Source organism: Drosophila persimilis, unplaced genomic scaffold (genome assembly GCF_003286085.1).
Source record: "Drosophila persimilis strain 14011-0111.01,24,50 unplaced genomic scaffold, DperRS2 tig00000000-arrow-pilon, whole genome shotgun sequence".
Classification (NCBI taxonomy): domain Eukaryota; kingdom Metazoa; phylum Arthropoda; class Insecta; order Diptera; family Drosophilidae; genus Drosophila; species Drosophila persimilis.
This window is the reverse complement of record NW_020825288.1, coordinates 23,063,609-23,088,643: the sequence shown is the minus strand read 5'-3', so window position 1 is coordinate 23,088,643 and position 25,035 is coordinate 23,063,609. Positions and strand designations below refer to the sequence as shown.

The 25,035-nt window shown below is 44.8% G+C and overlaps 2 protein-coding genes across 3 annotated transcripts; one reads left to right on the top strand and one right to left on the bottom strand.

Annotated features, from left to right (window-relative positions):
- Positions 1 to 973: 973 nt before the first annotated feature.
- Positions 974 to 4,945, bottom strand: LOC6591381 (protein argonaute-2). Of its 2 annotated transcripts, XM_026984241.1 has the most exons (10): positions 4,807 to 4,944; positions 4,681 to 4,740; positions 4,125 to 4,307; positions 3,595 to 4,091; positions 3,436 to 3,524; positions 2,749 to 3,355; positions 2,337 to 2,681; positions 1,629 to 2,276; positions 1,189 to 1,559; positions 974 to 1,116 (listed from the first exon to the last, which is right to left on the bottom strand). In XM_026984241.1, exons 1-10 carry the CDS (start codon positions 4,820 to 4,822, stop codon positions 1,026 to 1,028), a joined length of 2,907 nt encoding a protein of 968 aa, XP_026840042.1. In that variant the 5' UTR covers positions 4,823 to 4,944; the 3' UTR covers positions 974 to 1,025. The 2 variants fall into 2 exon arrangements, with proteins under 2 accessions (XP_026840042.1, XP_002017245.2); XM_002017209.2 differs by having other exon boundaries at positions 3,595 to 4,307; positions 4,807 to 4,945.
- Positions 4,946 to 5,215: 270 nt separating this feature from the next.
- Positions 5,216 to 6,919, top strand: LOC6591379 (geranylgeranyl transferase type-2 subunit alpha). Its single transcript, XM_002017207.2, has one exon. The coding sequence runs from the start codon at positions 5,249 to 5,251 to the stop codon at positions 6,770 to 6,772; it is 1,524 nt and encodes a 507-aa protein (XP_002017243.1). The 5' UTR covers positions 5,216 to 5,248; the 3' UTR covers positions 6,773 to 6,919.
- The last annotated feature ends 18,116 nt before the right edge of the window (positions 6,920 to 25,035 follow it).

The window sequence follows — 25,035 nt, the reverse complement described above, 5'->3', positions numbered from 1 at the left end:
CATACGTACTACATTGAAATTCCGAGGAAATTTTCCATGCCAGAACAATGGAAAACCTGGTTCTTTTAGTTCGTTTGAGACTTCTGTTTTGAACATTCTGGTATCGTATCTGTAGCGAGAATCAAGGCGCAGATAAAGATACATCTCAAAAGTATACACTACAAACTTTTTAATGTTTTTATGTATTGGGGTTCAAGGACAGAAAACTGAAAGGACATTCTGCGAAATTAGATGAAAGAATCGCTGTTTACCAACAAACTTACTTTTTCGCCGTAAAAAGTCAACCAATATTAATTATTATTTATGGATACAGTTACAGTTGAACTTCCATAAATCGAACCACTATTATCCAACATAAGCGAATGCCTTATGGAGACTTGGACTTGGACAAAGTTGGATATAATGTGCTCCCTAAATGCTGCTGCCACCCGTTTTAGTTCGAAATAATAGAAAATTCCAGTTGCAGACGTTCGACCTATTGGTCCTTCTGCTTACATTTTGAGAGTTCCGTATATAAACCTTGCCCAAAAGGAATAATTTTCTTTTCCGTCAGGTTGATGGTTGAAACACTATTTTGCCTTGTCAAAAATTATTAAAAAAAAGTTTTACCTGTTACATTGCCGAGAATTTTTTAAAACAAGTCAGTCCGATGAGCAACCAGAAACGCCATCTATACTTCGTTTCAACAGAAGTCACCTTCTGTCAGCGTACTAATGCTAAGTTCTGTTTACCATTTACGGTATATAATATTTAAATATAATATTTAAAGTATATAATATATACTTTTCTGTATTATTTTGACTTCGAAATAAAGTTGAAAGTTTATTTATCAGTTATTAAAATTCATAGAACTTTAACAAACAGTACCATATTCCGCGGTTTAACTCAATGTGTTCGCCTGTTTAACTAGAGGGGGGTTAAGTGGGTAAAGTTCGCTTTTTCATCGGAATCATACTTATGAAAAATTTTGGTATAGATGATATAGAGTCAGATTATCTGACAATAAAAACGTTTTATTGTTCTGCCTACACGAAATACATGGGGTTCGTTTTCATGAACTCTGGAACAATCAACCGCTTTGCGTATTCCTCCTTTGGAGTGCGGAACTTGGTGCAGCTGTAAGAGAAGCAGTCAAGATATATATCGTCAGAACAAATAAATGTAACCATAATAGCATTAATATCGCACCCAGTGAGATAGACACGTCCACGTGCCGCAGCCAAATGTGCCAAATATGCCGGAGCCGGATAAGACACTGCGCGGTTGCAACGGGGAAACATGTGACAAAGATTGTATGTTAATTGCTGCAGTAAGTCTATATCCAAGTTGCCCGTATTCTCAATCACATTGTAACGCGTCGGCTTGGCCGTCCCTTGAATCGACTGATGGCTGACCATGAAGAACTGCATCTCATTGGGATGAACAATGGTGCGATCGACGACCGTTCCCGGATCAACATTGTTAAACTTGTTGTATTGCGATGGAGCTCCGTTCGGAAAGAAGCGTGTATGATGCCGCTTAACTACGATGACGCAGCAAATCTTGGGATTAATGCGCATCTGAAAGGAGACGAAGGGTGATTAGCGATAGAAAATGATGAGGCTTCTGGAGGCAAGAGTTCAACTTACCTTGCTGCAGGCCGCAGAAATTCCTCTCAACTCTTCATTTTTGATCTTGGGAAACTGACCATCGCTCACGCCATCACGATAATAGACAATATGCTCGGGATAGGATTTGCGGAACTGATGATAGACACGCAAGTGCTCAAGAGTTATCGACTCCATGTCCTCTATCTCCTCCAAGGCAGAGCGTTGCAAGCGATATTGCATGTTATATGAAGCCCCGAATGGGTCATGGGAGGCGGCAACCCCCACCACACTGGGGATCTCACGCTGATCTGGCGATGGATGAGTTACATCAGCACCCAAGAACATCGCATTCTTTAACAGAAAGCGTGGGTCATCCTTTAGCTTGTGATTAATTCCGTTTAGCTTGGAATTGACCTTAAGCAGAACGTTGCCAATACACTGCAGGTTACATTTACGCAGGACTGTGATCTCCTTGATGCATTGTGTGAGAATTCCATGCTGCAGCTCAGCCTTTTGCTTCACGACATCATAAAAGGGCCCGGAATTTGGTATAATAACGAACACCAAATCAAATTGATTTTTTTTGAAGTCCTGGAAATGAGAATCCAGTTCACGCTCATCCCTGTAATTCCGTATATCGGCCTTCTCATTCAGGCACACATTGACGGTGCGACTCTGCTGAATTATCTGAAAAGAAAATAAGTCAGGATCTGAGTGAAATTCTGCTTCCAGCCGTGCACAACTTACCATGCCCTGAAAATCGACCACACTCATGTAGTTAATCTTACCGTGGAGTATAGCCCATTTATGTGGCTTTGGCTTGGGTTCAAAGAATTGCATGCGATCCATGCGCCACGAACCGTTCCTCACCGAAGCCAAATTGTTATTCTTATACTCAACCTGGGGCGCATTGAGGGTGCGTGTATGCACCACAATGAAGTCATTTTCCAAGCGAATGCCAAAGTGGCTGATGGTCGGATCTAAGTTGTGTTTGAAATATTCGAGCAAGTGGATGATCTTGGCCTTCCTCTCGTTGGTGGAAGTGGCAGCATACTTAATCATGGCCGCCACCTGATTGGCTCCATCCTTGCGCTGCAATGCGATGTAAGGAAATCAAATCAGGAAATTATTTGCAGTGAAAGAAACTTGTTGAACTCACATTCAGGGCCTGCCCATCCTCTATGCGACATAGTTCGATAGGCAAATAAATGTTTTTCAGCGGCGGCCCAACATGCAAGCAGAGCAGGTTCGGATACATTAAATTATATTTCCGAGACCGGAAGTAGTCTGCAACTGTTGTTTGCTTCCCGTCCAGCTCAAATTTCAGACTGCTAGCCGGAAACTTGGTAAGCCCATTGACTCTGAAGACGCGAGGGGCACTGGCCAAACAGGCAGGCGGATCGTATATTATATTCATGCCCTTTAGGAATGATTCGATATCGTAACGCCTGTAGTCAAGATTTGTGCTTTTGTCAATTTTCTGGCGCTGATACTGCTCTATATATTCAATGATCGTCATGGCCTTCGGAAAGGACTTGTGCGATATGTCCACATTAACAAACGGACGATCGCCAAGCACGAATGTTTGATAGAGTCCAACTAGAGCTTCGTAGCCGTCGTTCAGATCATAGGCTTTTCCGGGCTCTGACCTTTTGAAGAACGAGCGACCGGCGCGTATGGCGGTGTTATGACAGGGGGCCGCCAACACAACCTCCAGACACTGCAAGGCTCTCATGGGCTTGTCATATATCTTATTCTTCATATAGCTGCAAAAATGAAAAAATGGAAAATTGCATTATGCCGATTCTCTACCGACACATTTGGTTCAATATAACGGTTCACTCACTTTCTCAGCGAGTTCAGATCGACCTCCGTGTCCTCTGTCTCCTTGAGTTCCACAGTGTAAGTCAGGGTACGGCCGTGGCGATCTAATATCTGGACGGCAAGAAAGCAATATTTACTTCAAAGGTTCCTCAAGCTCAGCGAAATACACAACAGCACTTACTTTGACTTCTTGGCCCTGGGAGCTGCATTTTAGCTTCACAGCTGAGTAGGCCGATGCACGTCCATCAAATGCGGCAATCGCACCGCCCAAGTGTTCAACTCTGTACTGATCAAAAGCCTGACGATAAAACTTCTTAGGACGCTCTGGCGTGATCTTCACATCGTAGTGGTAGGCCACAGCTGGCATTTTGTCCAAGTTAACGTCGAGGTAATTGACAGATACTTGACCTGGTTTTCCCAAAGTTCCACGCTTCATGGTGCCTGCTGGGAGAGGCGGCAGAGCCGCGCCTCCTTGGACCCGTCCCTGCTGACTCTGAGGACGCTGCTGATAGCCACCCTGTTGTTGAGGCGGACCACGGTATTGCCCCTGTGCTTGCTGACCCTGAGGACGTTGCTGATAGCCACCCTGTTGTTGTGGCGGCCCGCGGTATTGCCCCTGTGCTTGCTGACCCTGATAGCCGCCCTGCTGTTGGGGTGGTCCTCTCTGTTGTCCGCCTCCTTGCTGCTGCGGTCCTCTCTGTTGTCCGCCGCCTTGCTGCTGCGGTCCTCTCTGTTGTCCGCCTCCTTGCTGCTGCCAGCCTTGCCCGGCCTGAGAGCGCTGCTGGTGACTGTCCTGTGTTCGCCATCCTCCCTGCTGTTGTTGGGACCCAGAAGCGGCGGAGCTTGTGGATGGAGTTTGAGTGGGTCTGTTCTGAGCACCCGGTGCACCAGCAGCTGCTCAAAATTTTAGTGGAAAACAAAAATATTAAAATCTAGTGTTTTCCTCTAAACAAAGGAATCTTTCGTGCACATGTCAGCCCACACCAAATTGATTTCATCAGAGGCTCGGCGAATTTCGTGATTCCCCCGATATTGACAACGGCCTTAAACACACATACATACATACGAATGTATGTACATATGTATGTATTTACAAAGCTTATCGGAGGAATGGAAGTTACATTTTATATGTACATATATGTATATACATACAACCACTAACCATACAGTATATACTGTATGGTTAGTGATACAACATACATATACAGAAGATGCTAGAAGATTTTTTGCATACGTTGTGTGGGTATTTGTAGTGCATTTCACTTACCTTGTTGTTGTTGTTGTGGCTGTGCTGCAGGGGGCACAGGCTTCTCAGCCTCCTTATATTCTAAGATAATGAAATAGGATGGAGCATGTAACTTACTTAAATAATAAAATTTTGTAGTATTCTTACTATTTTTCTTTCCCATGTCTAAGACTTTCTGATGCGTAAAAAAGCAACTAACTGATTGCGAATTGCTGCACTATAATGCAGTTAAACAGTTTCTGTGCGTTCTGGTTTTAAGTCACACAAAAAATCAGGGTCTTGATCCCAATTATTCGTGCAGTGCTACCAAAAAACAAATTTTCACAAAGAATTTAGATAAAATTAAAAACAATATGGAGAATGTACGCCAGTGTGTATATACCGAAACATACCGTCTTATTTTCAAAATATACCTCTTCATATAGAATCAACGAAATAGAATTCGTCAGTATATTTACGGTATATTTCTTAAATGTGACGGTATGTTTCGGTATATTTAAGTCCACGGTCACACTGATCCCATCCCAGCTGCTGACTAGTTTTTTGTTAATTTTTTTTAAAGAAATTTAAAATATATTAACAAAATACGATGCATGGCCGTGTGAAAGTGCGCACCACTGAGGAGGAGCGGGAGCGCAAGAAGAAGGAACATGCGCTGAAGGTCCGGGCCTACCGGGCAGCCATGGGACGGATACTCAAGAAGCGCGATGCAGGAGAACTCGATGACGAAATGCTTGGCCTGACGGTGCAAATCCTGCATCGCAATCCAGACGTGACCACGCTGTGGAACATTCGTCGCGAGTGTGTGCTGGAGAAAATCAAGCAGCTATCAGAGGCGGAAGCAGAGTCCAACAAGTCCGATGAGGTCCAGGCGGAAGCAGGGGCGGAGGAAAAACCTGCTGCACCGGAAGATAAGCTACAATCTGTGTACGGCCAAGAGTTGAACGTCACAGAACAGTGTCTGATGGTTAATCCCAAGTCATACAATGCCTGGCATCATCGCTGCTGGACCCTCGAGCAGAATCCCCAGGCAGACTGGCAGCGGGAGGTGCAGCTCTGCAACAAGTATCTCAAATACGATGAGCGAAACTTTCACACCTGGGACTTCCGGCGTTTTGTGACCGCCAAGGCGGCCGTGCCTGCAGAGCAAGAGCTGGACTTTTGCACTGAAAAGATCAAGGTTAACTTTTCAAACTATTCCAGCTGGCATCACCGGAGCCTCCTGCTGCCGACGCTCTACCCCAACGAGCAGCGCGACCGACCCATGAGCGAGGAGAAGCTGCAGCAGGAGCTGGAGATGGTGCTCACCGCCGCCTTCACCGATCCCAACGACAGTAGCGCCTGGTTCTATCAGCGCTGGCTGCTGGGCGGTGGCGCCCAAGCGGATCAGGCCCCCAAGGTGGTTGCCTTTCGCATGGGAGTGACTGGTGCAGTCATAGCATTTAAGAAACCCTGTCCAGACTTCGAACAGTTGAAGGTTGGGCTTTCAAGTAATGAAGACTCATGGCAGTTACAGTCCTGGCAGCCTGCGGACAGCAGGCGAACCACCTGGAAAAACCAGACACCGATTGACTACCAAAAGGATAGATCCTACTCCTTGAAGCTGTCGGAGCAGGAGATCAAACTCTTACCTCTACCCACAGGCGATGGTGCCTTCTACTTTGTGCCGCCCCATGCTGCCTCCAGCTGCAGCAAAGAGCTGTTGGATGAACTCCAAACGCAGCTGCAATCCTGTTTCGATCTCCTGGAGTACGAGCCCGATAGCAAGTGGACTCTACTGACCAGTGCTCTCCTAATGCGAGCCATCGATGCTACCGCCAACCACGAGAGAAGCTTGGAGCACTTGGTTGAGTTGGAGAAGGTTGACGCCCTACGAAAGGGATACTATAAGGATTTGGCTGCATGCTGGACGCTGGAATTAGAGCTGGCCAAGTGGGCCACATCCCCAAAGTTTCCCAAACGGTTTGAGCTAACAGCGGAGTCAGCATTGACATCGTTGCCTTATGGCCAGTACCTGGCAATTGCTGATGAATTGGAACTGTCCGAAAAACTTAAGGAGGAACTTGGCGACAGATTGCCACAAACGTTTGCAGAGTTGAAGTTGCAGGAGTAAGGGATTAAGGTGCTTTCCCTTCATTATCCAAGACATAAAATAACTGACCAATATCATTTTCCAGTAGGTATTCAGTTAAGATTTCAGGGTTTTCGGTAAGGTGAAATTGTTCCAAAGTATACTAAAGATATAAAAACATTCAATTTAGTATTTATGCCTACTTATTTATAATAATACATATATTTATGTAAATAAAACTAGTATTTGTACATAGAATATATTTATTTTATATCACCATTAGGAACAAATTATCTAAAAATATATCAAGTTTGTGGTTCATTTACAATACAATAATAGATACAAACATGCATACATTTTAAAAGCCATATTTATTCAACTGAAAACTAATTCGGATTCTAAGGCACATTGCAAATCGAGATGAAATGTCCCTTAAACGCCAGTCAGCTCGCTCCCATTTATTATGGTGAACGTGTTACTTTCCCTGTAAGTCGGATAACCATCAATATGTCGTTGTCATGCAACCGACAATGGCTAGTTTAAGCTGTCCCTCAAGCTTCAACATGTCTCGGGGCATTCGCTGCTGCTGTTGTTGCCACCGATGCTGCGATGTGTGCAACGAAGCGCTGCGAGATTTGCGGTTTTTTGGCGGCTTGGGTGGTTGTATAAATTATGCAAGGCACTGGAGGTGCCGGCAATGCTCTCTGCTCAATGCGCGTCCACAGCATTGGCAGCCGCATGTCATTACGTGCCACAGCCGCACGAAGGCAGCTATGCAGGGGCAAGTGACAAGGAGGGCTACGCTATTCGAGGCGAGGAACGTTTGACTGGCGTGTGAGAGGCCACCAGACGTGCCTGCAGAGTGGGGGAAGGAGAGAATAGAGCAGCAGATCTCAAATGTCTTGCTGGGCTCTGCTCAGGTGTTAACGCACATGGATGAGTGAGCGCGGGGGGGCGGGAAAAGAGGTGTGGCCTGCTGCATCTGTCACCTGTCTTGCCGCACAAGCATACACGTCGTATACGCAATGTTTGTGCATTCGAATTTAATGGAGCTCGGGCTAGCATATGGAAATGCTCGGATGATGCTTGTATTTCCTGCTGCATATCATATTAACATTAGCACACTCTCGGCATTCAAATTTCCGCCTCAGTCAGATGACATTATATCCGAACCCGGCCGTCTCAAGAACCGCTCCGCCTCCCCTGAGCCAACATCAACATCCCCATCATCTTAATTATGCCAATGCCATTTCTTGCAAATATTTTGCATTGGCTCCGCTCCGTCTTCTCCGACATCGTTCCGTTCCGGAAAACGTGACGCTGACAGGCAGCTGCTCATTAAAATGTTTGGGGCCAATTATTAAGTCAATTGCACGACCAGGAAAGGCGTGCGGTGCCCTGGAGTCTGGGGCAGTGCATCTTATCTGCACGCACAGCAGCACAAACTTAATTAATGGGGCAAGTCAATGGATGCCGACGGGAAAGTGGTCCGCCGGGGATGGGTGCGAATGATACCAGCAGATGCAACTCATGATGCCATATCTTAGCCGCAAATGGTGCAGAGAGGGGTGCGCTAGGCTGGATTGTATCACTTTCGGTAGGGTTATTTATCGACTTGCGTTCTCCCTAGGCGGTTGCGATGAAATGAATGGGAAATCAGTTGAGTCAGTTGAGGCCCGAGTTCAAATTGGGAAGACCACAGAGTGAATAGCTTATTTGAGCTGAGTTTCCTCTCGACTGTACATCTACCACATGCAATGGTTCTGTTAATCTTGGTTAAAGGTTGGCAAACGAGTGAAGTAATACCATAAACATCGCAAATAAACAGGAACAAAGTAAACAGTAACAAATAACAGGAAAAGCCCCTTAACTTATGAACATACATTATGAGATACAGGACAGAAATTACCCTTAGAGATGCAAAAATCATAACTACTTGATATACAATTATTCAGCCCTATGTTCTAGAGATCTTTGGTAGCTGACAAGTGTGTGTTTTTAACAAAATTACTATTGGAAATATTCACCAAAGATGAACCTGCAGTTGTAAGGAATTTTCAATTCAAAACTGGCTTTTCACCTTTCAAATGCAATTGGAAATAATATTTGTTTTCCAGATACATTTGGTCTCATCTTCTCATTGCTCTCATGGGGAGAAGCCACTGAACTTTTGTTCAATTTTGTTGCACAGTTTTCGAGTCGAGTTTTACCATTTATTCACAGAAATTCTCCCAGCTGAAACATTACTTATACAATTTTCCATGGCATCACAGCCAGTTCGGTAAGGTTTCCTTTGCTTGGATTCATCCCTAAATTATGTTTATATATTGCCTTATTTCCTGCAACCCGCAACGAGTATAGCCCCCTCTTTGACTAGACAAAGCCGAAGTGCCCGCTAGACTGAACAGACAATGCACACAATACACATGTTTTAATGGTAGACAGTTTTTAGACGTGATAATGCAAGTGGAAAATCAGAAAAATATATTGTTGCTGCCCTGCTAGTCACCAGCAGACAACAGGCCAAGAAAAGAGGAGGGGCGGTGGGTACAGCCACAGCTAGTCTGGAAATAAAAGAATCTACGAGATACGAATACGTATACGTATACGTTTATGTATACGAGTCCGTCCCGTCCCGTAGCCATTCCACATAACTATGCAACATAATTTTCATGCTGTCTGCTCTGTGCTATCCACTGGGAAAGGGATAGTTAGATGGGAGTGGAATGAAATGGAATGATTTCTGTCTGCAGCTGTCACATAATGTTAGCTGCGAGAAATCTGTCTCAACTGTCTGCGTGGTATGCATGGAAAACTCATTACGAGCAGCTGCGGTTTGACTTGGGGGGGACCAGGGAGGTGGCTTGCCAAGGAGCATATCCTCGACAATATCCTGATCCTTAAATAGGTTGCGGCAAATTGGTTTGTTGTCGTCCAATTGAAACCCTATCGATTGTGTGTGGGGGTGTGTGGGTGCCGCCGCCACCGCCATCGCCATCGTACTTTTAATTGCATAACACACACTACTTTCACGCTTGTTGTTGCTTACACTTCATTTCACTTCACTAGCAACTGGAAACTGGCAACTGGCAACTTCCAGCTTGCAACGTGCAACGTGCAACATGCAACTTGGCAGGGGCGAAAGTTCACTTTAACAACTGAACAACTTTCAATGGGCAATTAAAAGGGCATACAAACCGAAGGAGACACCCAACCACACCAGGCAATGTAGTTCAAAAGGATAAAGAGTGGATGGAGTGGGGCAAGAGACAGTCTTGGATGTAGAGTGGCAGGAGGCAGACTTGACTGTGGAATGTGGCACGGCGAGCAGTCTTGTGGTGGCTAGGACTACGCCTCAGCAGCGAGAAGTCACCGGAAATGTTAGCAAAATGCATAGCACAGATTTTGTAAACTTTTTGGCCCGAAAGGCAATTAAACTTTTGGCAACAACAGGAACGGAACAGAGTTGGAGCCGCCACAAGATGGGGACTCTTCGTGTCCTTCGCGGATGCCTGGCTGCGGCAGGCAACTTCTGCCCCCACATCCGGCTATAAATGTTTACGCGAATGAAGCAATCAAAAATCTGCAATTATATTTTATTAATTAACATTTAGGGTCCTCCTCCGATGCTAGAACGGAATGTTTTTTCAGTGATTCAGTCCCACTTGACTGCAAGCCGCATTAAATATTATGACTCAAATAAATTATTAAAATTTACGCCCAATGCAACCGAAACAGCGCCATCAAAATCAGCAAGGCACACACACACATACACATGAGAGGAGGGATGGGGGGTGGGTGTTATGGTGTGGTGGAGTGGTGGGATAGTGCATATAAATTGCGTATTTATGAACTATAAACATTAACTTACTTGCCATTTAGTTAGACGCACAGTTAATTGAAAACAGCGCCACAGCGGCAGCAACAGAAGCAGTTGTGGCAGCAACAGCGGCAACGTCAAATAGGGGCATTGCCACGCAACCTTCCACCCACAGTTGCCCCATGCTCAGGCCACATCCATATCCACTGCAACAGCAACAGCAACAGCGGCGGCGGCGGCGGCTGCCAAAGCAAACATTTTTAAATTATGCAAAGGAGAGGAAAAATGCAGCGAGCAAAAATTGCAGGCATCATTAAATTTGCGTGGAAAGAGAGCAACGATCAAAGGAGAGAGGACGAGTGTAGAAGATGCAGAGAGAGAGAGGGAGAGGGGGAAGAGAAGGAGGAAGAGTGGATGGTAGTAATTCCAAATTTAATTGCAATTAATGTGCAGTAAAGCGGAAGTGCCATAGAAACAGAGCTCTGGGTCGGCCATTGCTGAACGGGCTGGCACTTCCGGTTGGCGCCATGTTGGAGCTTGTCGGATGCTGGGACTTTCAGTGGGAGGAATGGGTCAGCCTGATACTCTGGGTCGGTCTAGAAGTAGCTCTTTTTTGGGATGCTATGGTTTCTTGTGTTCTGTAGAAACAAAAACAGGATCATTTTTGTTCGGCTTGCTTTTAATTTGGGTCGCAGTCCTATATACCCTCCACATGGCAACCATAAGCCCGTGGTACACATGCTGCAGCACTCGCCAACGGATGCAAAAAGTAAGAAATCAAGTTTAAAGCGAGGGGTAAACCAACATGGCTCTGACCGCGTGACACAGGAGGCGAATCCGGAATGGGAATCGGAAGATGGCGGCTGGAGGCCGGAGGCTGGCAAATCCCACCTAGGAGTGGGGGTCCTGGAACATGTTACCTGGTAGCATTTACCTGGCGCCGTCGCGAAATTCAATTACTCGTGCACCATAAACCGATTAACTTATATAAATATTTATATCGCTGAAATGCAGTCGGCTGCCAATGGCTTTATGGGGTCGTAGCTCTCTCCGGCTGTGGCCGCTCAATGGGTACGGGGCGTGGTCGAACTACAGTTTATGGCCGCAATGTGCTCCTGCATATGCAAACACTTTTACCAGCGGCGCTTCACTCGTTGGGCATTGAGAGAAATGGAGGCCTGCCCGCTCTGCCCGTTGACTGCAATAATTTCATTTGCATTTGCATTTGTTGCCGTTTATGGTCCACTTAAGAGTTGTCAGGCCTCCTCCTGATCCGCCTCCATCCCTCCTGTTCCTCTATTGAATGATAACACGCTAGGTGTCATTCACAGACAAGGACAAGGACACTTAAGGTCAGAGCAGAGTCAGAGACAGAGGCAGAGACAGAAGCACAGACAGAGGCCGGAGGGCCCACATATCATTACAATGACAACGTGTAGAGGCCGTTCCATGGTTGCAAGTGGCAACAACGAGTACTTGCCTCCATAAATAGTTGCTAAACAGCAATGGGTATGTGTAAGTGCTGTTGGGGGCCAAGTGCGTGACTATGGCCTGGCCTCTATGGAGAGAGACAGGGAAGGGTTAATCTCGAGTTAAGTGATGCTCGACCCCGGCTGGTGTCTGATTAATTGAGTTACGTGATGTGTGGGCCTGCCGCATTCAAGGCAAACTTTCACTGCCACTGCCACTGCCACTTCCACTGCCACTGCCACTGCCTCTGGCTTCATGCCGTGTTATGTGGTGTGCCATAATCACATGACTTTCGAAGGTGTTCTTTTATGCTTATTTGCATGGCACACAAATTGAAATAGTTTGTTTGACAATTATGACATCAGCAGATGGAGTTTTAATCGAATTAATGTTTAATTTTCATCTAAAATAAGTCAATCATCGCAGTGACACTTCTTTGATGGGTTGGAACTTTGACATTCGGTTTGTTAATGTTTTCTGGAATCCCCAAATTGCGTTTGTGGCTCCCCCGCGGATGGCGGTCCCGTTGCTCGGATAGTCGTTCTGTCAGCATATGTCTCTGCCACAGCATCAGCTGGTGGCGCAGCCACAAATGATGCCCCTGCAGCTGGCGCAGCTTGGAACGCACATCCTCAGTAGGGGTTCGGGACTCGCCCTGACCCACATCCTTCTCGATGGAAACGGCTGTTGAATGAGCATTCATTGTGCAACAGCAGTGGCAGCAGTAGCTCCAGCTCCGGATCCGGCAAATCTGCTGGGGACAGAGGCAAAAAAAACTTGGTATAATTTATGCAACGAGAAGTTGGGGCAAAACTTCCATCTAATCGCTTAATTCCGTGTTGTAAAAACTTTCGACTGAGCATCACGTATACGCAACGGGAGTTTTTTTTTTTTTCTTTCTGGCTGATTGACTTAAAAATTGAACATTTTCGCAGTGTTTGGTTAAGGCGTTTCCCCTCTCTATTCCTCTCTGATTTTTTAACCGTTCTACGTAATGGCTTCGCCGGGTTGTGAGCAATATTCAGTGATGCGTTGGCAAAATTTGCAAATCGTTTGGCCTGGCCTAGGAAAAGGGAAAGGAGAGCTGGGAGGCAGTACGGTTCGTGCAGCTACTTGAGGTGGCATACACCGAAATTGCTTTTCCGCTCTTGGGGTCAGCCATGCAGAAAAATGTCTGCCCTGCTGATGCTGCTGTGGCTGCTATTGCTGCTGCTGCTGCCACGGATCTTCGATTTTCAACTATCGATTGATTTTGTATTCATTGGCTTTCGCTTTACGAGAATATAGTATACACTGGTAGACAAGTTCAAATGGCAGGCTCCTCCAACATGTCGATGCAACTTTGTGTTTTCTTTGTCCAAATTGCTTCGCAACGTCAAGCCCGAATGCATTTTATCAGCTTCTTTTCTTTTTCCCCTGCCGCAATGACAGAGCACTGTGCAGTGTGCAACTGGAGTGCGTTGCATATGTAGTGTGTGGGTTTCAGCCTGAAATGTGAAATGTGTAGCCAGCTTTTATATGAAAAACCAATTTCCATGTTGTTGTGATGCTAATTTGCTAGACGCGCATCGAATCAATCCCCCCCTCATTTCGGAACAATGCCAAAAAGCTTTGACAAAAGATGTCATTAGGGGAATGAGAATGGGAATGGCAATGGGAATGGAAATGAGGAAAGTGTGCTTCCAACTTTCACCTTTTCTTCCCCTTTGGCTCAGCAGACGGCAAAAGGAAACGAACCACAGCGACAGCAAATGCAGCCGCATCGACAAGTTGCGGCTAGGGGGCCACCCGTGCGTATGCGTAATATTTGTGGAATATATCTCTCGTGTGTCCTTCAACGGAATGCTGTCTGTGTATCTGTGGAAGTGGGTGTTTTGCGTTGTTTGCTTTCTATTTGTGTCCCCACACTTGGGGCTATTCTGCATATTACGTATACGACAAGATGCCGCTGCCATGACATCGCAGAAGATGAAGCCCAGTTTTCAAGTCGCCGAAGCTTAACGGGGATTGCAAAGCGAAAATGATAAAGATGAGATCCAAGAGATGGGGGTTTCTTCGTGCTTACCTGTGACTTTTGCCATATGAGATACTGAATAGCTTTTTCAGTCATATTTTTATATAAAAACGCTGAGGAGAAACTTGAAAAGAAAAGCCAGCTGCGCGCCGAATGACAGCCTAATTGAAAATCTATGCCGCTAAATGTAAGCCCCGTTCCTTCTCCTCGCTGCAATCTGTCCCTCTGCCTGTCGCTGTACTCCGCTGGATGGCTGTTGATATTCTCCTTCCCGGAATTGGCAACTTAATTATTTCAGCGGCACGTCGCCAGCGACTGGCGCTTAAGCCAAACCTCCCGACAGCTGCAAAAGCGTAAATAAAAACAGTGGGTAATGGGGAATGGGGCATGGGACCCGGCCGCGTGGCAAGAAAAAGCAAGTGAAATAAACAACGCTTGCAGCGTGCAACGTCAGTGGCAGCAACAGCAACAGCAGAAGGAACAGCAAGAAAATCAGCAACAACAGCAGCCTGCTATTGAGAATCTGTGCTGAAAGATAAAGTTGCCTGGCAAACGGATTTAACTGCAAAACGAGCGAAAGAAACAGTCAGAGCAAAAGTAAGCGATGAGTGGGAGTTGGCCCTGTGTCTGTTAGTCCGTCCGTCCGTCCGTCTGTCTGTTTGTCTGTTTGTCTGCGACCCCATTAGCACCAGGCCCAGCCCTCAGACACGCCTACCTACTTGCCCCCAGTCACTCACTGCGCGTATTATAGCCCTGTGAAGGGCACAAAAAAAGACCACCCACTTGAGGCTTTATTCATGGACAAGATTCATTAGTAGAAGTTCACATGCGAGCATTCCGACAAACTGAATTCTCCGGTAACTCAAAAATGTCAGGCTAAATCTGAGTTTCTAAATAATATACAAAAATTATTAGGGCCTCTGGGTCTGGGTGTATCGTACTCTTGTATGAAAAATTATATTAAATTTCATCTTAAATATAGCATTGATATTTGATCATAAAAAACACCTAAGATAAAGGAAGATGATATTTATTTTGCATAAATTGATAACAAGATACATTTGCTCTACCCCTGTGAAGATATACAGGATATGAGGTAATTTTGTGGCTTTTCAAAAAGTTTGAAAAGGAAAGATTAAGCTGTTCCATACCTCTAACAGATCAAATCAGATTGGATTTGATTTTCAGTGCAGTTTCATATGTTTCCAATCCATTTTCCTCATTAGTGCATTCTACCATTACAGTGGAAGTTGATTTCCAGAATACATGTTCTGAACGAGTATATTTCGCATTTCTTTTTCTATGTGCCCTGTCTTCTGCCTCTACTCACTCTTTTTTCGAATGACTCTGGCAGCTTTGACAGGGGCAAAAGTAATTAATTTTTGGCAACTAACTCAAACGGCAAACGAGTCAGAAAAAGTTGCAAAAAGGAGAAACCGAAACAGAAACAGAAATAGAAACAGGCTAACGAAGGCGCCACAATTAACGCCTGCAACTTCAATTGCGTTTTAATGTGCATCAGGCCGCAGAGCGGTTGGGTGTTTGGATGCTCGTTGGCAGTACGGGTGGGTGCATGGGTGCATGGGTGGTTGGATGAGTGGATAGGGGACTGGGGACTGGGGACCGGGCGGCTCTGTGACTGTGGGCTGGGGTCTGGGGTTGAACGGTTGGGTGGTTCAACGTGCTCTGTCAACCGCAGGCGGTGGCTCAAAAGCGTAACAAGCATTTTGCCGCGCCTCAGCAACATGACAGGCGGCAAACTCGTACTCGCACTCGCACTCGCAGGAGTACAGGAGACACAGATAGAGGAGCAGCATGCACGTGAGCGGGGCCTGAGTGGCTGCCTCAAAAGCAGCTTAACAAACACACACACAATCACGCCCATACAAGAACACGGAATGCAGCGGCTCGACCCGGACATGGGCACGGACACCGGCACGGACACGGCGACACGGACCCAGACCCAGACCCCGGCTGCTTGGCACAACTCCTCTGTCTGGGGCCAACTATTTACATGGCACCCCATTATGTCCGGGACTGTAGTTGCGTCTTTTGTGTTATCTCGCTCATTGCGAGGACTCTTTCTCTTTCTCTGTCGTACAACCCTCTCTTTCCCGTTAAGTGACGTGATTTAAATTTTTATGCTCTTTGAAATTTTCTTCGCTAGTCTCCAGTCGCTTATCGCCACGGCAGACGTTGATGTGGCTATCTCTGCCTCCGCCTCTCTCCCCTTCTATGCCTACATTCCTGCCTGTATCCCCATCTGTGTCTCCATCTCTTGCTATTTCGGTTTCTGTTTTTGTTGTCGCCGTCTCCGCTTCCGGCGACAGACAAATCACGTAATCTAGCTTTAGTGGGTCAAGGAGCGACATAAACCGTAAACAGTAAGCCCGTAGCCGTTGCCAGTCCGTAGTGCAACATCCCGCACAGCGGGAAGAAGTACGAGTGCTCGTACAACTAAATAGAAATAAAGATACACGACATGGAAACCATCATGGAAGCCACCAACATGACGCATTCGGTTTCTGGTAATGTCATGGGGCATGGGGCATGGGGCATGGGGCATGGGGCATGGGGCATGGGACCTGCAGACCAGAACAATACACGGCAAATAAGTCAAGCAGCACGTCGTCTGGAGGATCTCGACCCATAAATACTCTTTGGTTTGGTGTTCCACGAGTATTTGGTGCAACAAAATACTTCAAAATCCTTTGATTTCTTGTTCCAGAGTTTTGCTAGTGGTAGTAAAATTGTGATTCCAAAGAGCTTGGAAGTCTTTGAGAGGATTTTGAAGAGCTTTACTAATGGTCCCACGAAAAGTAATGAGAGGAAAGGCGGGAAAAGTGTTGTTTTTATTCCACAATGATTATCTTTTTTATCTTTAATGTATTACAAATATGGGAGACAGAAGCAACTTAAGGTCTGAGGGTATTGCAGATTGACAGTAATAATTATAGGGTTATTGTTCTCACTAATAGGTACAAAATTGTGTCATTTTGACTTATATGATTTGTTTCTGAAGAGCCAACATTGAAATGCCTTTGGAGCCAAATGAGTGACATTTTAATGTGTTAAATGATGTAGTAATAACAAATGTTTCTTCAGGAGCGTAACACGTTTCATGTTTACTCATTATACGGATGTGTTCTTTCATTTCATTCAAACATCATTATAAGACTAGACCCCTCAATGTACATTAAGTTCACAGTATTAACTAAACACCTTCATTGTCCAAAACATACAAAATCTGTCTCTCAGCAGTCCTGAAGATTTCATCCGCCATCTGTACCACCTTCAACGGATGACACATTTTCATTGGCGACGCCACTCACTCGTAATGAACTGAATGAAAGAAACCTCCTGGAGGTCCTCGAGTGATACTTCTCAGGATGATGGCGACGTGATGAAAGATGCGAACACCGAAAGCAGACAGACAGGTGCAAAGTGCAAAGAACGAATGATTGAACTCCTTCCATTCGACGGGGGACAATGCCATTTGATATATATATGTATGTATACCAGTGCGTATAGTATTTCAAGGACACGTCTTCGCCTGGTTGTCAAATTGAAGTGTTTAAAATTGTTCGCCATTATCGGCGGCTGTCAATAAGCGCATTAAAAACATTTCTGCAATGCGAGAGCCTGTTGACGGTGGCGGTGACGGTGGCGCTGACATGCGGCTGTCAGGCAGAACGCAGAACGCCGTACGCTGAACGCTGAAGAGAAGGCGAACTGCAAGCACGGAGGAGGGGGGGGCTGCTGCATTAACGAGTGCCATTGATTTTACCCCGGAAACGCGGTCGAAAGAAGCGCAAAAGGAAAGTGAGGAAAGCGAGCGGCGCACATGATGCGTATGAGTAATGGGAAAATTCTTAATGGACGAAGAAAATTGGTTGGGCATAAACAATGAGATGGCGCCGACTGAACAGAATGATAATGAGTTCACCGGAGAAAAGGCAAACAGGAAAAAGGTAAAACCGAAGCTGGGAAAATAGGTAACAAATTCATTACTCCGATGCCAGGGTATGCTGAACATTCTTTCAGGAAGTTGCATTTTTAAGTAGTGTGAGGGAGGGGTCATATATGGAGCACCTACCCATCGGGAAGTGCTTTGGGATCCTTTCAATTTATTCCACATTTTCCAACATAGTATATTAAAGCCATTGGTGCGTGATCCCTGCCTTTTCTCTAGTCTCGCTCTCTCTTTCGACTGCTTTGCTTTTCGGCGCTCATTAATGCGATACTCTCATTACGCAATCAATAAATTATGATTCATATTAATGCCATATCTCCACTTATTGCAGCTCCTCGCACTCCCCAGCTTTAATCCTTTTGCCATGAAATATTTAATCAGCAATTTCCAGCGGGCTCCTCTGCTCAGCAGTTCGGCCTTCAATTATACTGATTTCCCTGCATTCTTTATTTAATTGTTTAATTTTTCTTTTCATTGCTGTCTGCTCCCCTTGTTGACCCAAAATTACAGAAATAGCAGCGATACGCGGCAATAATTGCGAGTCATTCGCCTGAAATTGCATCGACCATGGGGTTCTTGTTTGCCCAACGACGAATCTCTTCCAGAGGGCGACAAAAAATATAAAAAATAAAATAGGGGTCGGCACGGCGAGCGACTTATCAGGGCCGTTATTAACCCAGCGGCATTTGCAGTAATTACGGGAATTGCTAATTGAACCCGGAGTCGAGTGGTCGCGGTCTGGCCAGACCTCAGACTACCCTGGGCGGGGGCAGAAATGGAGATTCGTTCAGGTAAATGCCGAGGTGGTTGCACGGCTACCGTTATAACCGTTTAACATTTTCAATCCTTAAAAAAAGAGACAAAAATCAAAGAGTTTCTGCCGTAGTTTCGAGCCTCTGACGTGTCCTCCGGCTGGTGAAAGTGTTGTTCTGTCTTTCTCCGACTGCTTGTCGGTCGCCTGGCGACTCGCTCGGTTTTAATTGCAATTTGTTCAACATTTTTTCCATCACATTCAATCGCATCGATTTCTATAAGTGGATTTAAAGATACTTTGGGGCTTTATTGGGGCCCACAGGAAACATACAACACCATTGATGGAGACGGTCGGTCGTTCTTCATTCAGTGGGACTGTTCCTGTATACGAGTCCAGCAACAGAAGCCATGTAAAAGAAACTCATTATTTATTTGGTGTACAAAGTATTGGGTGACTTCTTTGAAGATGTGGTCCTTGAACGAAACAAAAAAAAATAATTTTTTAATGAAAGATGCATTTTTACCATGAAGCCATTTTACCTTTAGATGAAGTTATCTGTGAAATCGAATCTTCTTGATCGATTGGGAGTAAAAATAAACTATTCTTTGGTCATATTTTCGGGTTACAAGATGGCGGAAATGATAGAAATTATCCCGGAAACAGGGTGACCGATAATACCGGGTGCACGCTTCCACCAATCTTTTAACCGATAGAGACCGAAGGGCTCCAATAGGGCATAGCTTTTTGAGCTTTGAAGAGCAAATACAAGTAGTAACCAAGTCTAAATCAATTACAGAAATATATGTATGTATGTAGTTCAAAGTTAAGTACAGACTGCCGCCCCCATGAGTTCCACTTATTACACCCACCACGCACTGCTATCTGGTTCCACTCGTATGCTGAACAGTGTAATATTTTATTTGAAAAGCGCTGTTGCTGATGCTCCCTATTTGTCCTTCGAGCCCATATATCACTTTGGGGAGCTACCGAACAGAAAAAAAAGGCAACTGACATACCGACAAATTTGCTCGCTGTTTATGCGGCCAGTAAATAGCAAAGACCCCTGGACAGGGGCCGCAGCCCTTTTTGGCCAGAAAGTAGGTAAACATATTTAACATACAGACAGTTATTTGTACGTACGAGTATATGTTTAACATACAGATAGATATATGTATGTACAAACATACTATATGGAAATTGTCATTGCGCTCGCCTTTTGGCCCTTTTGGCGGACGCGGACGCTGTCGTGGTTGCACTCGTTTGGGACAATTCGTGTTATTTATAATGGACAATTCTCATGCTGTTGTCTATAATTTATTTATGCAAATTTGCAGTCGTACAAGCCACTGCAGTGCGCCTCGACCCGGCCCGAAGCTGAGCCGAGCGGAGCGTGTAAATTTGTTGTTATTGCTATGGCCAAATCAAAACTAAAGCTATTTTCAAATATAATTAATTGCAATTGACCCGATTTGTAATTTATTTATTTAATCCATGGTTGTTCATGGGGGAGCGAATAAAAATTGAATTTTTATTAATTTACACATGCAAAAGTTTGCCATTTAAATGCCAGTTCGGGGGATTTCTCTCTAATTGCTGGCCTGCTGCAGCTGAATCCAGGAGGCAATGAGGTATTTTCACTGAGGCACAGAGAGGATATGCCTTTTTCCCCCCCAAATGCCACCGTTAATAGGAATATACTCGTAAATAGTGGAAATTACTGGGCGAACTACCGTTTTGAGAGACAGACTGCCACAGAAAGGCTGCCACAAAATTCCATCCCCATGAATACTCGTGTACGAGTATGCAAGTGAATAGAAGGATCCATCCATTCACTTATTCAGAGCTGGTTTCAATGCCACCAACAATTTCGGGCTATCAGAATTTTGGGTCCGGCCTTCGGTTATCATTTAGCAAAAGTAATAGATAACCAGCTCATTAATATTGAAGCCGGGACGGAATGCAAGCCAGGCAGGGCTTTAAACAACAGCAGCAGCTGGAAGCGTAACAGCCAGGAGCTGGCTGTGGGCAATGCATATTGTATGCGATATTACGAGCTGAATATCCCCCACACGATCCCTGCACATGTACGATGTACATGGTACATATAGTGTGCTGTCGGTTCATCTGTGGTATGTATGATTTAGCAGCTGAACGCTCGGCACTTGGCCACAACTCACTTAGGGCAGGGCCCTGCCACAAATGGCCATAATATTCAAGCCGCAGGAGGCGAGAGAGGTGGCTCCAACCGAATTTATGGCAATCCCAAGCACGGACGGACCTGGGCTTTTGTGTTGAAACAAACCTGACACAAAACCCAACCAATCAGCAGAAAGGCCCACAGCTTTAAGAGTTTACCACAATTTCCGCCTCATTTGATTGGCATCAGGGACACAGAGGGTGAGCGGAAGAGAAAGAGAGTGTGGGGGGGCGCTAAGGGGGAAGCTATTTTAAATTCCAAATCAAGCTAGCACCTTTAATCAATTTACGGGCCATACTCTGGTGAGGATCCACCTGAAAACGAAGCACACTTGAAATCAGATACACTCACCGGCAGAAGCGGGAGAGAAACGGGGGAGGACCTCAAGAGGTTCAGGGCTGGATAAATAGGGGAATCTGGCCACCAGCAAAACACTGGAGTGTGTCATAAAATGCCAAAACAAATATAAATTTTCACACAATTCAATTTATATGCCCGCAGCACCAGAACCAGAACCAAAACTAAAGCCAGAACCAGAACCAGGCCCAACACCCGAACAGAGGGAGAGTCAAGAAAGGATGCTGGCTGCAGGATACGGTTTCAAGAGCCTTAGCTGTATCGACAGCTCCCAAGTAGTCCCTGGCCACCTCCTCCTACTCCACTCCTGTCGCCGGCATCCCTTTTCCGAGCCATTGTCTACTCATTTTACCACTTGATTGCCGCGCGTCGCGGCATTCCGAGCTGCAGCCCGTAAACCACGAAATACAACAACAAATTCTATGCCCAAAATTTGAAATGCAAAGACGTTGCTTAAAGCAGACATTTTGTGTCGTCTCCACCGCATATATATTTCGTACTGACAGTGCGTTACGTAACTGCAAGAATCGAGAGAAGATACATACTCGTCAGATAAATGATGGTAAGACTAGGGTTAGATATGGAATAAATCAAGCTAACACTAAAGCCAATAATTAATGCACTCAGAACTATTTCACAACCTCATCTGTCTTTTATGATTGGACGTTGATATCAAATGACCATAGCATCCCAGGAAGCGCAGCCGTCCTTCCGTACAATCGACGGAGGGGTGCTGCCGCATGATGCGCCACGGGTACATGCAGGAAAGATAAAGAATTAACCCTACTAAAAGAGCCTACCTACTAATTACAAGACAAAATATTAGTACAAGTATTTATAATTTAGAAAGAGGAAGGGAATTGATAGTAGATATAACATGGTAGACGGAATTATAAGCCGAGCATAAGACCCTAAATGGTTCATGCCTGGAATAATTCAATCTTAGAAGCGGAAAGGACAGTGGTGTACAGCTTCTAGTATATCTAGAAGTTTACGGGGGTCAACTCGTCACTCAACTCAACAAATCACACCATTTCGACGATACTCGGATTTTTATTGACTCTATCCGAAGGGAAACGTGCGACTTGCTGCTTTGCGACTCTAGTTTCAACACGCACTGTATCTCCCAGACACATGTACTCGAACATACATATATTTCAGCACGTTTGTCTGGCCAAAAAATGGAAACAAAGTTCAATCAGAGCTCGTGCCCTGCCAGTAAATCAAATAAACCAAAATGCATATAAAAACAAAGTCAGAAAGAAGCAAACAAACCAACAAATATACGAGTATCTTGGACGTACAACTTTTTATCAACTGCAAGACCCTGACAAAAAGAGAAAACCAAGAATTATTCTTGCCAACACTTGAGAGGCGTTTGTTTGCAGAATGCACTTTCAGAGAGTGCGAGAAATGCAGAACGACTTGAAGTGCATGCTGTAAAGGTTTGTCCATAGAATACGATGGCTTGACTACCAACAACTTTGCATAACCGAGAAGCCCGGAGTACTAAGGAGTATTTCTCAAAACCTTGCCATTTCCACAGGCATTTATTTTGGATAATTGCTTGGGCTGGACCTGGTACAGTCCTTTGGGATCGGGCACAGAAATTGGAATTGAAAAGCGCATCCTTTGTTGTGTCATGCAATCAATGGCATATATTGTACATATACTCTCAAGTAAATATAAAAATTCAGCCAAATTGCTGGGAGCTTTGGAGTGCGGCAAATATGATAAACTGAAGTCAGGAGTTTTAATTAAATTTGCATACAAAATTTGTTCAGCAGAAACATCAAAAGTTATGGCCAGTTGCACGACTCCGATTGTTGCAAATTAAATGGGAATGCACTGCACTGTCAGAGCCATTTGCCCAGCTTACCTGGCAACCAGAGAGACGGACAGACCGATTAACCCATCCACATGACGCTGTCATAAAAGGTAATGGCCCAGAACATTGCGTATACGCAGCGCGAAACGCAGCTCTTCCTATTTAAACAGTTTTTAATGACGTCGAGAGTCATACGAGTAGGGTACAGAGTGACTGACTGACTGACTGACTCACTGACTGGCTGGATGAGTAAGAAGCTGACAATCAAGCCGAACCTGTTCAGAGGGAGACTATGCATAGCATGCAAATGGCAATTGAAGCTGCTGTTTTGCTCTTTTCAATTTGCTACCTCTTTGAGGGCTTTATTTTTAATGGCTCCTGCTGTTTCTGGGTTCTTAAGCCGCCATCGAGCCATTGTACCTACCTTGTTGTATGGAAATAGTGCGAGTAGCTTTGGTAAAATACTTGATTGTTGCAAGTAGTTGATGCTCTTCCAATTTGGGAGACATTGAATATGGGGTGGATGTTAGCATGTCATGTGAGATATGACAAATATGCAATAATTTCTTCACACATCCTTCAATCTTTCTTTACTATATAGTCCTTCTGTTGGTTAAGTTAAAGAACTATAATTTATGTAAGCACACCGCCGACTGCTCTATAGATTGAAGTAACCCCTGGAGGAGAGAGAGAGGGAGAGTATGGAAAACCTTTTTGTTGTTTCAAGTTTCTTCCTCAATTTCGGGTCTTCTGTTTCTGTTTCTGCTGCCAATAAAACATGCATTTCACTTTCAACTCAACTCTGGGAAAACAATGCAAAAATGGCGGATTGGTGGGGGGATGGTGGGTATGGATTGTATCACAAAACCCCATCACCAGCCCTATGGAAGGAGATGGAGGAGCCTTTGTGCAGTGCCGTGTGCACTCAATTATTTGGTCGTTACTTGTTTCTTATTACCTTTTGCCTACCGACACTCGCAGCACGCACTCGAAGTGCGGCAGGCAGCCATCCACGTCCATGGGGCAAGGTAAGGCAAGGTAAGCACATAATAACTGCTGCCGCGAAAGTGAGTGGGTTCTGTTTTCCCGGGCAATACTCATACAATTGTGTTTGCGGACTGGCGGGAATAAATGCGAATTTAATATTCAAAAGAATCGGACGGAACAGCGAACTGAGAACGAGAAAAGGGAAAAGGAGAAAGGGAAACGGCAGTGGTGGGCAAGATTGCTCAAAGGAAAGCTGAGCTTACATTTAAGAGAAGGAAATGATATCAGGGTGGATTACCACCCCACCGAGCAGCTGCGAAATGAGGAATCAGCAGACGCCATTTGAGCCAAGGCTATCCAGCTAATCCATCAGTTATCGTACAGTGTACACACATACAGACATACATATGACCTATGGATCTGTTGTATATTCTATCTGGGATACGGGTCAACTTTCTACTGACTTTGATACATTTGGTATGGCACTAGGATTCGTTGGGAAGCACCTCAGTCGAATTGACTGGCATTTCGATAGACCTCACAGAAGTTCATATAAATATTTAAACATTTATTAAATATAAAATAAAATTAAATCGAATTTTCAATAAGCCTTATTGAAGTTGCAAACAATGTGTTAACAAAGGAAGCTTCAATAAATATTATATTCAATTAAAAGTGTTACTTGCAAAATGTTCAGCTGGGTTCCCTTGAATTTCGGATTTTATTTTGATTCGAATTTTACTACATTTATTTACGACATTTTTCACTTTCACAGAAATATGTAAATATTTTTACCTTTTTTTTCCACCTCAACAAACACACATAAAATAGATTCCTAGGAAAACCAATAAACATGCTACTAGTTCAATTCGCTTTTGATAAAATCAATTATTTTTCTACACTTT

Bases quoted from the DNA above. Each gene is read 5' to 3' on its own strand.
- LOC6591381 (XM_002017209.2), bottom strand. The intron at 4,308-4,680 runs GTAAGTGAAATG...AATTTTGAGCAG, and splicing joins GCCACAACAACAACAACAAG to CTGCTGGTGCACCGGGTGCT. The intron at 2,682-2,748 runs GTGAGTTCAACA...ATCGCATTGCAG, and splicing joins AGGATGGGCAGGCCCTGAAT to CGCAAGGATGGAGCCAATCA.
- LOC6591379 (XM_002017207.2), top strand. From the start codon at position 5,249: ATGCATGGCCGTGTGAAAGTGCGCACCACTGAGGAGGAGCGGGAGCGC.